We start from the raw sequence: 13,834 nt of genomic DNA, 5'->3' as shown, positions 1-13,834 counted from the left end.
GGCACCGCACCCCTTAAATTATTTCAGGAAAACTTAGTTGTAGGACAGTTGAATCAAGCAGGTAGCCAGAGATTTCACACACTTTGGTTCAGGGAGAGCTCCAATCTGAGGAATCTAGGACTGTGGCACCGTTATATTCTATTAAGGTGAAGCCAGAACTGTTTACATTGTTGGAAAAATATAATTACATGTTTAACTTTCCCTGCAGTGAAAGAGAGGTGTCCCTGTATCTCAATCTTTCCACATGAAAACCTCCCCGTTACTCCTAACAAACATTGTCCCGTTACTGTAGTACCACACCACCAGTGTATGCAAACCTGACTTAGTCCTGACTCTTAAATACCAGTGATGGACACAAACCCCAGCAGGAGACACTCATAGATCTTCACACCAGTTCAGCTTCAGCACAAACATGTTCCCTGTGTCTCTGCTGTTACTGCTGGCAGCTGCTTCCTGTGAGTCTTTTTTAAACTCCAAGTGGACTTGAACATGTCATGTATTTTTAAAATTTTCTCTTTATTTCATTCAGATTCTGTTTGTCTTGGAAATTTTTATCACGAAACTACATCAGAATATGAGAAGGAGTTTCCAACTGTTTTGATGAATTCTTTCCTCTGTCCAGGTGCCCAAGGTGATGTAGTTCTGACTGAGTCTGGTGGTCAGGTGGTCAGTCCAGGAGGGAAACTCATTCTCACCTGTACTGGCTCTGGTTACACATTTAAAGACTATGATATGAGCTGGGTGAGACACCTGCTACAAAAAGGCCTGGAATGGATTTCATACATCAGTGCATATAGTGGAAGCATCAAGTACTACTCAGAGTCTATGAAAGGAAGATTCTTCATGAAGGGCAATGACAGGGCCACCATCACCCTGGAAATGAACGACTGAAAAGCTGAAGACACAGCTGTGTATTACTGTGCAAGAGACTCACAATGAGAGAAGCGAGACAGAGACTTGCACAAAAACAGCACAAGGAGAGGAAGGTGTGAGAGGGGGTAACTGCTTCTCTAACTCACGGTCTGTTTAGATACCTGTTTATGGATCAATGTTGAATAAAAATACTTTTAGATTGAAATACTTCAAAAGAGGGGTGCAGTGGCCAGGTCCTGCTCTCTGGAGGGTTTGGGGTTTGAGTCCTGTTTCAGGTGCCTTGTGATGGACTGGTGTCCCATCCTGGGTGTGTATCCACCCCCTCCGGCCTTGTGACCTGTGTTACCGCAACCCTGCACGAGACCAACGATTTCAGACAGTGTGTGTGTGTGTGTGTGTACTTCAGAAAAGTTTATTGTATTTATTGCTGCTGTAACTCTTAAGGATTTTTAATATGTACTTTAATTAGAATTAATTAATTGTCATATATTCTAAACTGGGTAAAAATGTTTAAAAAATTCTGGCCGAACAGGAATTTACATGTTTAAATGTTTTGATGATACAGCTGGAAAGCAAATAAAGTCTTTTTTAAGGTTTTTAACTACCAACTTTCATTTGGTTTTTGCAATACACTGTTGTGTTTTTTGTGAGAAACATCTCTGCTAAACAAATGAATTAACTTCATTTGATGAGGGAATTATAGCGCAGTACTACCATTGGCCAGAGGATATCGCTCTAAGAAAGACTATGAGAGGAGTACCCTTGTCCAAGTGGGGTTGCAGCAAACCAGAGCCTAACCCAGCAGTGCAGGGTGCCAAGTCAGAGAGGATGCACCTAGAGCAGGACACCAGTCCATCACATAGCACCCCAAGCAGGACTTGAAGCCCAGACCCACCAGAAAACAGGGACCGGGCAAACCTGCTGTGCCGTTGCACTACTATGCCCCCTTGGAGAAGTGAGCAGTGTCTTTCTTATTAGTTCTACAGCACTGAGGTGCATTTCCTGACCAGGTATTGCATTGCATTTTGTGGACCACTGGGTGGGAATGACCAAGAATTATACATAATTTACTATTTTTAATTTCAAATTCATAAATATGATGCACAATTGACTCAACAATTTTGTTCATCATTACTAAGCATTAATGAGCTTAATTAAGAATGGATTGTATGCTGATACTCAATCACTATCCATAACCACTTAGAAAAAGGCAGGGTCATAGTGGTCCAGACCCTATTGTAGGGGACAAATAGGAATATATGGAGACAGGCTGGTGAGGCTACTACCTAGGAGGCCAGTATAAGGATACAGTCGAACCACCTGTACAGTATATTATATCCATGTGAAAGTGATGATGAAGAATAATGAGGATGAAGTGCCTGCTGTGAAACCTTCCATGTGGACCTGCCTACAGCTCTGAATCCTCCTTTTAAACCGAGTGTCACCTGTCCAGTCAGAGGGAGGAGTTCATGCAAACTGAGCTCTTCCTTCTACATTTATATCTGTGCACTGAGCAAAGAGGGAACGAACGCCAAGTTCTGGCTGCTTTAATCGACATTTTAACCACAGTCACACACATTCACCATGACCTTCTTAACCGCTCTCCTCATAATGACAACATGCTTAACAGGTACATTTTAATGACACATATAAGCTGTGTCTGCTCTTGAGTACTGAGATGGAGGTTTAATGTTTGTTTTCTTTCCACAGGTGTTACTGGTCAGACACTGACTCAGTCTGAAGCAGCAGTTAAAAAGCCTGGAGAATCTCATCGACTCACCTGTATGGCCTCCGGCTTCACTTTCAGTAGCAGTTATATGAGCTGGATCCGACAGCCTCCTGGGAAGCCACTGGAATGGATTGCTGATATTAGTAGCAGTGGCAGTAGCACCTACTATGGCAGCTCTTTTAAAGGCAGATTCACCATCTCCAGAGACAACAGCCAGAACCAGCTGTATTTACAGATGAACAACTTGAAGGATGAAGACACTGCAGTTTATTACTGTGCGAGAGACACAGTGAGTGGAGACACTGCAGGGCTGTACAATAACTGCTCCAGTACATCTCACACTGAGGGTCACTCAAGTGTGTCTCTGCAGTACTGTGTTGTTCTTCCTGTCCACATGGTAGAACTAGCAGAAACTGGTACTGGTAACAAAAATTAATAGGAACCATTCCGAAGAGACATTTATCTACTGTACTGAAATATTTATGTTTTTCATATTAAAATGTCCAGGTTAAGATAATTTTTTGCTTCCGACTTCTTTTTTAGAGTCCACTGAATAAACCACCCTGCTGTTCGGCTCAATCAAAGCAGATTTGTGATAATAGAATTCCTCTCCACATTTCATCTCTGAGCTCACATGCTGTAGAACAGATATCCTCCCAACATCACATGTCCTCCCAGTTGAATTTCAGAAACTTTTCTTCAAGCCATTTTTTAACTATTTAGTTTCACCTCTACTGTTTCAGTGGCCTTTAGTAAACGTCTGTCGGACTGCACCCTGTTAAAAATTCAATTTTGCAACATTTCATTTAACAATTTAAAGTTTATTTTGTTTGACTTTTTGTGTAATAATTTTGTTTTGTGTTACCAAAAATACCACATTATAACTATTGTACTTGTCAATGTCATGCCCACGACCGCGTGCCCTGCACGTCCACCTAATCAAGGAGACACAGGATAACAGGGCGACTCAGACACTCGTGAGTGCGGAATCTCCTTGAGAGTAACCGAAGCGCCTTGTGTGAGTTCTTTACCCGTATGTTCTCCTGCTGTTTGGCTCCTGGACCCTTTGCTCTTGTTCTCTTGGTTTTGACTCCTTCCTGCCCCTCTGAGTATTCCTGCTACCGCATCTGAGTCCGTCGGCTGGATTCCCGAGTTCCACCGTGACGGTCAATCACTCCTTTACTACCAGTTCTGATATTATAAGCAATCTGGGAGAAATATCTCAGTTAAAATCTGAACACATTGACTTTGAAGGAAAAAACTTTGAAAACCGTACATCAGCAAAATTTCATTTAAAATATAACAGAATGAAATTTGTTAGCAATGATGTTAGAAAAATTGGAATAGTACACACAAGCTTCCCAGAACAGTTTTATTTTTCACAGAGATGTGTTTTGGCAGGATGCCTTCCTCAGTGTACTTGTGTACTGTGTACTATTTGTACTGCTGATGTCTGTGACAGGTATTGACATCATACCTCATGGGTCAACAGGAATTATATTTTGAAAATAGATCCATTTCACTCGAATTGAATCAACCCAGTAGCAGAGTGGGGTGTTTGATGCCAACACATTCTCCAGAATGAAACCCTTACTGAAGTCAGAAACTGTCCATACTACGTTATTCTACAGTCTCAAAACTTCTTAAATATTGTTGCATTAACCCACGAGGAATTTTGAATTATTCTTCAGAAATAATTCCAAATTAGACGACTTAAAATTCAAGCTTCTATGGTGGACTATGGTAAAGACTTCCCGATTTGAGAGAATTAAGCTGCAGTACAACCACTTGCCAGAAGATGTCACTGTAGGAAATACTCAGAGAAGTGTACAGTGTTGGGTACAGTATTGCTCATTAGCTCTATACCAGGGAAGTGCAGTTTTGATGCAATACTGCCTGCAGTTTTATAACATAGTATAGGGACAACCAATAATTATCGATGAACTATTATTAAGTAAAGGGGGTGCGGTGGTGCTGTGGGTTGGACCGGGTACTGCTCTCTGGTGGGTCTGGGGTTCAAGTCCTGCTTGGGGTGCCTTGCGGCGGACTGGCGTCCCGTCCTGGCTGTGTCCCCTCCCCCTCCGGCCTTATGCCCTGTGTTGCCGGGTTAGGCTCCGGTTCCCCGTGACCCCGTATGGGACAAGCGGTTCAGAAAATGTGTGTGTGTGTATTAAGTAAAAATGCATGTTTTATGAAGTACTACCAACTCAATAACTGTGCTGACTACCAGTTGCCTGATGAGTGTAACGCAAAATATTTGAGTTTTTATTGATCGAAAGCCATCATCAAAAATCGTTAGGCAGAGGGTAACTGTGAAACTTAAGAAAACATTTGGGTGTAAAACAGTTAAATGATCTGTTAGATTCCAGCAGACTGTAGAATTGTGGACTGAGCTCGAGGAGTAAAGGCACATGGAACTACAATCACAAATGTACGTAAAGTTCAAATAGAGCATTTGTTCAACTCTGCAAAAAGGCTCATCCCTGCATTTTTGAAATGTATGTGCAACATTCTTTCGAGTTATGCAGCTGGATACTTTCACCCAAATAAAAAACTGTAAAAATCTTCTTTATTCATGGCAGAACAGCTGTAGGAAAGAGAGACACTGGTAAACTTCAGCTAACAAGTAGAACTTTACCACAACACTACATGTTTCCTCTGTCGAGGAAAACACACCATGTTTTTGAGTTTTCACAAAGTAGAGCTCAACAATGAACATTTTCAGGTGCTCAGTGCATCATGTGACAGGTGAGAGAGACCACTGTGATAATGACACACACAGCCTCCTGGCACAAAGTAAGACTAACCACCTGTACAGTATATCATTTTACGGATTGATGAGCCTTAAGAATGTGTTTTGCTTGAATTATATGCTTTAGTGTTCCCCGTGGACCTATTAGAAACAGGTTCAGGAGTCGGGGTAAAAGGAACAGACTCTTTCTTAACTGTGTACATGTCTTTTTCAGTGGTCTTAACAAAGATGTTCCAGACAGTACTGAGTCACTCATGAACACTGGAGAGTTCAACTAAGACGCTCCCAGCCCCCCTCCACTTCACCCAACAGTTAAGGCTCTACCCCCAGAACTCCCAAGAATTCCCCTCGTGACGAACTGTGCATGAACAATAAAACAACCAATCAAAACAGAACACCAAACTACGTACAGAAATAAACATTAGTCTCAACTATTTACACAGAGCTATTTCAGCTCCCTCCAGAGCCATCACAATATTATTAATCAGTCACTATCCATAACCGATTATGTAAAGGCTGGGTCAGAGTTGTCTGGAGCAAAGAGGCTCATCCTTGCTATGAAGATGTATTATGGTATTAGTAATAAATCTGTCACCATTCATTTACATTTGAATAATCTGATTTCATCCCCATGGAATTCGTTGAAAAACAGGCGCTTTGCTTTTCCTTTGTGCTTTATACAAATAACTTGGAGCTGAAACATCAGTAATTCTTTAAAAATATCCTTCCTCTTCTTCAGCTTTTTTACAGTGATCAGAAAATGTTGCAGTACAGTAATAAGTTTTCTGCCGACACAATTAAGCCATAAGCTGATCTTGCAGATACCTCTGCCCATGTCTCACAACACTCCCCATAGAGCTCTTGACCAAGTTATGAGGATATCTTGCTTGGACTACAACAGCTCCCTTCTATCTGGTCTTCTAGCCTCTGGCTTCAAGCCTCTTCAGCTGATCTGGAATGCTGCTGCAGCAGTTGTGTTCCACCAGCCAAAACATTCCTATACACCTCCCTTCCTCATTTCACTCCATGGCTGTTAAACTCTGATCACAGCCTATAAAATGGTCAAAGGATTTGCCCTCCAGTACCTTCAAGGCCTTATCACTCTCTTCACCCCATCAAGAGTGCAGAGGTCCTCCACCTCTGACGATTTGGTGGTCTCACGCTCGAAAAAGTCCAAAGTATTAGTTCTTGGTTTTTCCTCTGCTTTGGTGAAATGAACTCACTCACACCCTCATAACTGCTGAATCCCTTCAACATTCAAAAAAGGTCTCAAAACACACCTTTTTTGGACCACCTTCTCTCCAGATCTTCTAACAGCTCCATAAATGTGAATAGCATCATCTGTCACAACTAACTCTGTATTTCCTCCGAATTCTTTAAGCAACTATTCATGAAATGTCCACCGGTAAAAATGGTGGCGCTGGTGAACCTGGGCTTCGAGAATTGCCTATCTACATCTCTAACACTGTCTGTTGATGAAATCCACTTCTCTTAACTACGAACTGCATGTTGTCGTTACTGCATTCTGTATTTTGTTAGAATATAGAATAATGTGAAATTAAAGCACAGTGAATCCTTCAGTGACAAATGTACAAAAATTTATATACCTGCTCAAATGAATATCAGAAAAGAGATGAACGTCGGTTGACTTTTTAGAGAAATGTTACATCGACACACATCACATATAATGCACTCGTCCTCATGCAAAACTGTTCCACTCCCTCCCTACTTCACCTCCTTATTAAAGGGCAGCTGTGAGTCTCTGACCCTCAGTCACCCTGAGGCAGGGACGGACTTGGAGTAAAAAACGGCCCTGGATTTCCCCCCCCAAACAGGCCCCACCACAACTACAAACAGCCGCTTCTATCTCACAATACTACAGCAGTCGATGTATCGCATTTATGGCAAATAACATCATAAATCCCATGGTGACTGAAATAAATTTATTATTGTATGAACTAAGAGGGGTGCGGTGGTGCAGTGGGTTGGACCGCAGTCCTGCTCTCCCGTGGGTCTGGGGTTCGAGTCCCACTTGGGGTGCCTTGCGACGGACTGGCGTCCCGTCCTGGGTGTGTCCCCTCCCCCTCTGGCCTTACGCCCTGTGTTACCGGGTAGGCTCCGGTTCCCCGTGACCCCGTATGGGACAAGCGGTTCTGAAAATGTGTGTGTGTGTGTGTGAACTAAAACAGGGGGGGCGCTGTGGTGTCCGAAAAGGAAGGTACACCGTTCTTTGGAGGTTTCCCTGAAACAAAGCACCGGAACACCTGAAGTGTGCAAAACAAAGAGTTTATTAAGAACAGTAGCTCGTGTCACAAACGCACTTCACACCGCGGAACCTCATCTCTTTTTTGCGCGAAAACACCCCCGTTATATATAGTGCCGCCAATAACGGTTCCCGCTTCTTTTAGGAACTAACCAATGACAATTATCCTTTGTCAACTTACGCCCTACAGGCCGGCAGGAACCTTTCTTTTACAAAACTCTCAAGGATTCGTTCTTGGTGTAAAACACCACAGGCGCGGTGGCGCAGTGGGTTGGACCCGGTTCGAGTCCCGCTTGGGGTGCCTTGCGACGGACTGGCGTCCCGTCCTGGGTGTGTCCCCTCCCCCTCCGGCCTTATGCCCTGTGTTGCCGGGTTAGGCTCCGGTTCCCCGCGACCCTGTTTGGGACAAGCGGTTCTGAAAATGTGTGTGTGTGTGTGTCACTGACACTATGCTTTTCGTTCCTGCAACTACCTTCACCCCGAATAAGCAAATGAATACAGATAAATTAATTTCAGGTAAGTCTCAGTATAACATCTGTCACTTAATATTTAACCAATTCTAAATTACTTTTAGATTACTTATATATTCTTATATATTCTTATAACACTTTGAATGTTATGGAAAGCAAACACATTGATTTAGGTTTATTTTCAAACAAAATGGTTGTCTGCGTGATGTTAACTCAATCTTGGGGAGAATTATAGCCTGTGTTTTGCTATAATTTCAGCTGTAGGTAACGTGAGAACACCTGATTGTGCAAACTGACACGTAGCACCATTAGAACAGTTAAATTCTGTTTGTTTTGATGTGAGTTCGTGACCAGTTCGTGGGCAATTTAAAACAGGATGAATGAGTGTGAATTTGGATATTGGCTGGGTTTGCCTACATGCCACGATCAAAATAATATCGTTTTGGCGTCTACTGTTGCCACGCAACAACAAAAATCATGCTGCAGCCAAGCTGAGTATGAGTGACCATGTGTGCACAAATTATTTGCAAACTCGCTCATCCTCATGTTACATGTTAATCGGAGCAATCACCTTAGGCTACTTCATTTACTCTATTTTCTAACTCAGTAGCAATGTAACCCGTTGTAGAATCGTTGCTGTCTTGTTATGAATGAATGGAATATTCACGTCAGACAACGCGGAGTGATAAATGGCAGTGAACGTTCGGACTAGGGATGTTCTGGGATTTTACTATAGTGCTGTTCACAGGCTACATGTTCTATAGTGAGAGGCGGGCAAAGGTAACCTGATGTAACTGTCCTGACAGGCGACTCACCAGAACCATTGGCTCAGGAGCAACTGCTGCTGTCTCTCCCTCATCAGGCTCAGGATTAGGGCTACTATTGCCTGCAGTTGCACTGCTGCTGGCAACACTATTGCCAAATATCTCTGTTATTTTTTTGCATTTTACAGCGTCGGTCTCTAAGGACTTCGCTTTTTTTTCTTTTAGCTTCTCCCAACCGCCTTTATCTTTACGTTTTTTGCTTGCCATCATGAGCCCACTCTCCTTTGTGACAGTTTCGGTTTATTATAAGGAAAAAAAAATTGCATTAGTGCCCCCTTTTGTCGGCTGTCAGCGTCACTTAATCTGACACTTTTTCTTTGGTGATGAACCAGCCAGGCCGTTCTGGACTTCTCCAGAAAGTCCAGATGGCCAGTTCGCCCCTGCCCTCGGGACTCCCACCAGCTCATCTCCATCACCAGTAATGCTCCCTGCTGCTGCCGCTGGGAGCTGTTTCCTGTGAGTCTCTCCCTGTGTTACATGGAGGGTAAACACACTCTTCAAGGCCATTTCAGATACTGACTCTCTCATGTTGAACCCACATTTCTCTCTCTGTAGGTGTTCAGTCTCAGGTTGTTCTCACTCAGCCGGAATCAGAGATGGGATCTCCAGGAGGTTCCCTCACATTAAAATGTGCCTGCAGTAGATTCAGTGTTGGGGGCACTTCCATGTACTGGATCAGACAGGCTCCTAGAAAAGGACTTGAGTGGATCATCTTTTACTACTCTGATTCAAGCAAGAGCACAGCGTAGTCTGCCACATCTGTGTCTTTCATGGTTTTTGTCCTGGAAGGAAAGGGTGGGCTCAAGTGCAGAGTGCACAGGGGTTTATTTAGACGCTAGACAGGAATCGTAGTCAGGTACAGGCAAGGGTCTTCGGACTGCAAACGAGGTACACCAGGAAATCCAGTATCGGAGTCGGAAAAACAGGCAGTCGGTCAGAATACTAGTAAGCGGGTCAGGTTTCAGGACGGGAGCGGTCTCAGTAAACGGGCAAAGAGAAGAGGAGCTAGGAGCGAGGAGAAGGGAGAAGGGTACAAAGGCACCAGGTAGTCTGACTCAGAGCCAGTGAGTAATTGGTGAACAAGGTTCCGCGACACTCATCGTTCGCTTCTGCCTTTTGACCTCTCGAGCCCCAGGTGTATCTGGTTATGCCGATGATGTGGGCGTGGCAGTGTCCTCCCTTCAAAATGTGTTGCTTTTATCAAAAAAAAAGAAAAAAAAAAGGTAAATCATGACAATTTAAAATCACCATAGAGAGAGAAAACTTTATAAATTGTAGGTCTCTGGAGTGGATACAAACTTTCACATGGTCTTTTGGGAAAATGACCAGATGTCCTCGCTTATAAACAGCTTTCTTAATGGTATAACAGCAGTAGCAAAGGCAGACTTGAAGGTGACAAACTTGAGGTTACAAATAATTGTCTTTGGCCACAAAAATACCTTCTATCAGCACGCGTGTGTATTGCAGAATCAGTGACATAATAATACACAAATTATGCTCTATAGCTCATGCAAAACTGCCTCACCGACGGTTAAAATGTAACATTGTGTTTACACAGAGGAGGTGTGCAAAACAATGATAAATTAACTGTACAAGTTAGTACAGTATACACTACACACACACACACACAAAATATGAAAACAGCAAAAATAATCTCACACTGTTTTTATCCTGAACTTCATCATCTACTATAAGTATTTGTATTTTACTTATACAAAGTAAATATGTTATTACACTAATCTCATCTCTTTTAAAGGTTGAAATGAAAAAGTAAATTGGTAAAAAATATTTTTTGCTCTCATGCATCAACTGTTAAAATACTAAATGTCTTCACAATATAACGCTGTCTCTATACGACAAATGTATGATGTATGCGTGCGGTATAGAGTAAGAGGGAAAGAGGGATCTGCTGGATTTTCAAAAGAAAGTTAACGCTTCATTCCGGATCCTTTTGATTTACACACATACACACGTTTTCAGAACCGCTTGTCCCCTACAGGGTCACGGGGAACCGGAGCCTACCCAGCAACACAGGGCGTAAGGGAACACACCCAGGACGGGATGCCAGTCCACCACAAGGCACCCCAAGTGGGATTCGAACCCCAGACCCACTAGAGAGCAAGACTGTGGTCCAACCCACTGCGCTACCACGCCCCCCTTCTGAGATACACCAGTCCTGTTACATTTTTCTCAGGTTTTACCTATAAAATCACCACTCTCAGAAATTTCGATTTAAAATCATGAAAAGCCATGGAGTTGGGACAGTAGGAAAAAATCTTGATCAAAATTAGCTATAAATGGACATACAGATATGCGCATCTATGTCCAACTAACAAAATTCCAGAAATACAAAGTACAGTTTGTTAAATTTCAAATACACCATTAATGACTTCTATGTTTCAGGATAGGGGGTGCGGTGGCGCAGTGGGTTGGACCGCAGTCCTGCTCTCCGGTGGGTCTGGGGTTCAAGTCCTGCTTGGGGTGCCTTGCGGCGGACTGGCGTCCCGTCCTGGGTGTGTCCCCTTCCCTCTCTGGCCTTACGCCCTGTGTTGCCGGGTAGGCTCCGGTTCCCCGCGACCCCGTATGGGACAAGCGGTTCAGAAAATGTGTGTGTGTGTGTTTCAGGATAAATGCATGATTCATACATTATAAACTTTTCAGAGCTTTTTAACAATGTCACATAATTGAGGTGTCCTGTTTCTCATGACTCTCTTCCCCTGTTTCACACATACAGTGAAAGAGTATGTGTTACACACAGGGGCTGGATACCAGAGGTGGGACCCAAGTGTGGGATCTTTCACTTTTAAGCTCAAGGGGCAAAGCAATTCTTGTGGTTGGGGACACGCGTGGATCCAGAATCGAGGTGCAAACATTGGTACGAGGGTTGATCGGAGGTCGTGGTCGATGAGGTGAGTCAAAGGTCGAAACTGCAGGAAGCAGGGCTCAGTGACAAGGAGATGGACAAGGGAGCAAGGAAGGGGGGACACTGGGTGAAGGTGAGGCAAAGCAAAGGTAAAGTTAAAGACCACAGGTGGGACGGTTGCCTCATACGAGATTCCATGACCTGGGAGCAGTGGAGTGGCTCCTTATATACTCTGCCCTGCTGATCATAGCCTGGTGCTTGTGGCTGGCGAGTGGTCGTGGGTGTGACAGTATGTTAGTGACCAAGTTCAGGGAATTTCATTTTTAAATGTATATAAATAAGCACTTTGTAGGGATTCTGAAAAAAACTGTTTCTATAATAACTGTTAGTTATTTAATATTAATTAACTCAAAGTGAACCTGTTCTTTGTCAGAAACTGCTCATCAAATGACACGGACTGAGAAAATGTGGCAGAGCTCTGATTTTACCTAAAGCAGTGTACTATTTTTATTGACCAAGTATTAGCGAATTAATGTAAACAATCTAGTTCTTATTCAACATGAATAATTATACGACAGTGTACAGGAGCAGCAGTGAAGATGTTTTCAAAACAGCATCTGTTTAAACCTGTAGGGGGGTCTATGCAAAGTTATCCTCCACTGTGCTGCTATAAAAATCAGAGTCACATACAGTATCAGGACATACTGACACCACTTGTTCTGTCATATTGAACAATGGAACTGAATATTGCTGGGAGTTTAATCTTCATACTGGGGTCTCTACAAGGTAGGACCGGAGAAATTAAAACTGCAATACAATATTGTAACTACCGGATGCACAAATGGATTTCAAAGTATTGAGTAAACTGTGACATGTCGGTTTTTACAGGGATCCAGTGTGATGACATAAGGTTGGATCAGTCACCTCCTCAGGTGAAGAGACCAGGAGAGTCTGTCAAGCTGTCCTGTGTCATTTCTGGGTTTCAAATGACAAACTACTACATGCACTGGATGCGACAGAAAGCAGGTGGAGGACTGGAGTGGATTGGAAGAGTAAACTCTGGTAGTACATATGATCCAGACTACGCAGCATCCCTGAAAGGACAGTTCACCCTGACTGAGGACGTCTCCAAAAGCACACAGTACTTGGAGGCCAAGAGTCTGAAAACAGAGGACACGGCTGTTTATTACTGTGCTCGAGACTCACATTGACTGATCTCAGTTCAGCAGCTGTACAAAAACCACGAGCTGCAACACAAGTGCATGTAAAGTAATTCTTCTTTATTCAGTTATATTTGTACTTTCTAATGGATATTTAAAAAAAAACATTTTAACAAAGTGATTATTAATTTTTTAAGAACGTAATCGGATCATTACAATCCTAGGGGTTACTCTGTGTGGCACACCTGGGCTGCAAGACAGAGGACAGGGAAGGTAGGGAGACTTTGACACAACTTGTGCCACAATCTGTCACACTATAAGTCACACATCTTCCGATTCCTGTGTTTTATTCTGTGTCTCTCCTTCGATTCTTCCAAAAGACTTTTCCAGATCACTCAGTTCACTGTTCATCAAGCAACAAGACAGTGAAAACACTATAAAAGTGAATAGTATTTCCCAACAGTAATTTCAAAATGATCAATGTACCAGTGTTATATGAACCCATCCTGAACTGGGAGGAAGACAGAGAACCACCTGGAGAGAAGATGTCCGTCTGTACCCTCGAACACAGACAGATTTCACTCAACTGGAGTAAAAAGAAGGGAATCAAGTCTTGAGAGGTTTCTTAGGGTTTCCTTGACAAATCAATCCTGACTTGCTCTGCAACGACTTGTTAAATTACTGTATCTAGTAATATGTACTTTTAAATATGCAGTTTCAACTTGCTCCTTGGAAGGGGGTGCAGTGGCGCAGTGGGTTGGACCGCAGTCCTGCTGTCCGGTGGGTCTGGGGTTCGAGTCCTGCTTGGGGTACCTTGCGACGGACTGGCATCCCGTCCTGGGTGTGTCCCCTTCCCCCTCAGGCCTTACGCCCTGTGTTGCCGGGTAGGCTCCGGTTCCC

General features: G+C 43.3%; 1 gene segment (V, D, J or C); it reads left to right on the top strand.

Annotated features, from left to right (window-relative positions):
• Positions 1–12,484: 12,484 nt before the first annotated feature.
• Positions 12,485–12,985, top strand: LOC114910234 (immunoglobulin heavy variable 3-73-like). The segment is given in 2 exon segments: positions 12,485–12,560; positions 12,663–12,985. Coding segments are annotated over 2 exon segments (375 nt in total).
• The last annotated feature ends 849 nt before the right edge of the window (positions 12,986–13,834 follow it).

Source organism: Scleropages formosus, chromosome 3, assembly GCF_900964775.1.
Source record: "Scleropages formosus chromosome 3, fSclFor1.1, whole genome shotgun sequence".
In the NCBI taxonomy this organism is placed as follows: Eukaryota; Metazoa; Chordata; class Actinopteri; order Osteoglossiformes; family Osteoglossidae; genus Scleropages; species Scleropages formosus.
Note: the sequence above shows the minus strand (reverse complement) of the source record. Positions and strands in the feature narration are given on the sequence as shown.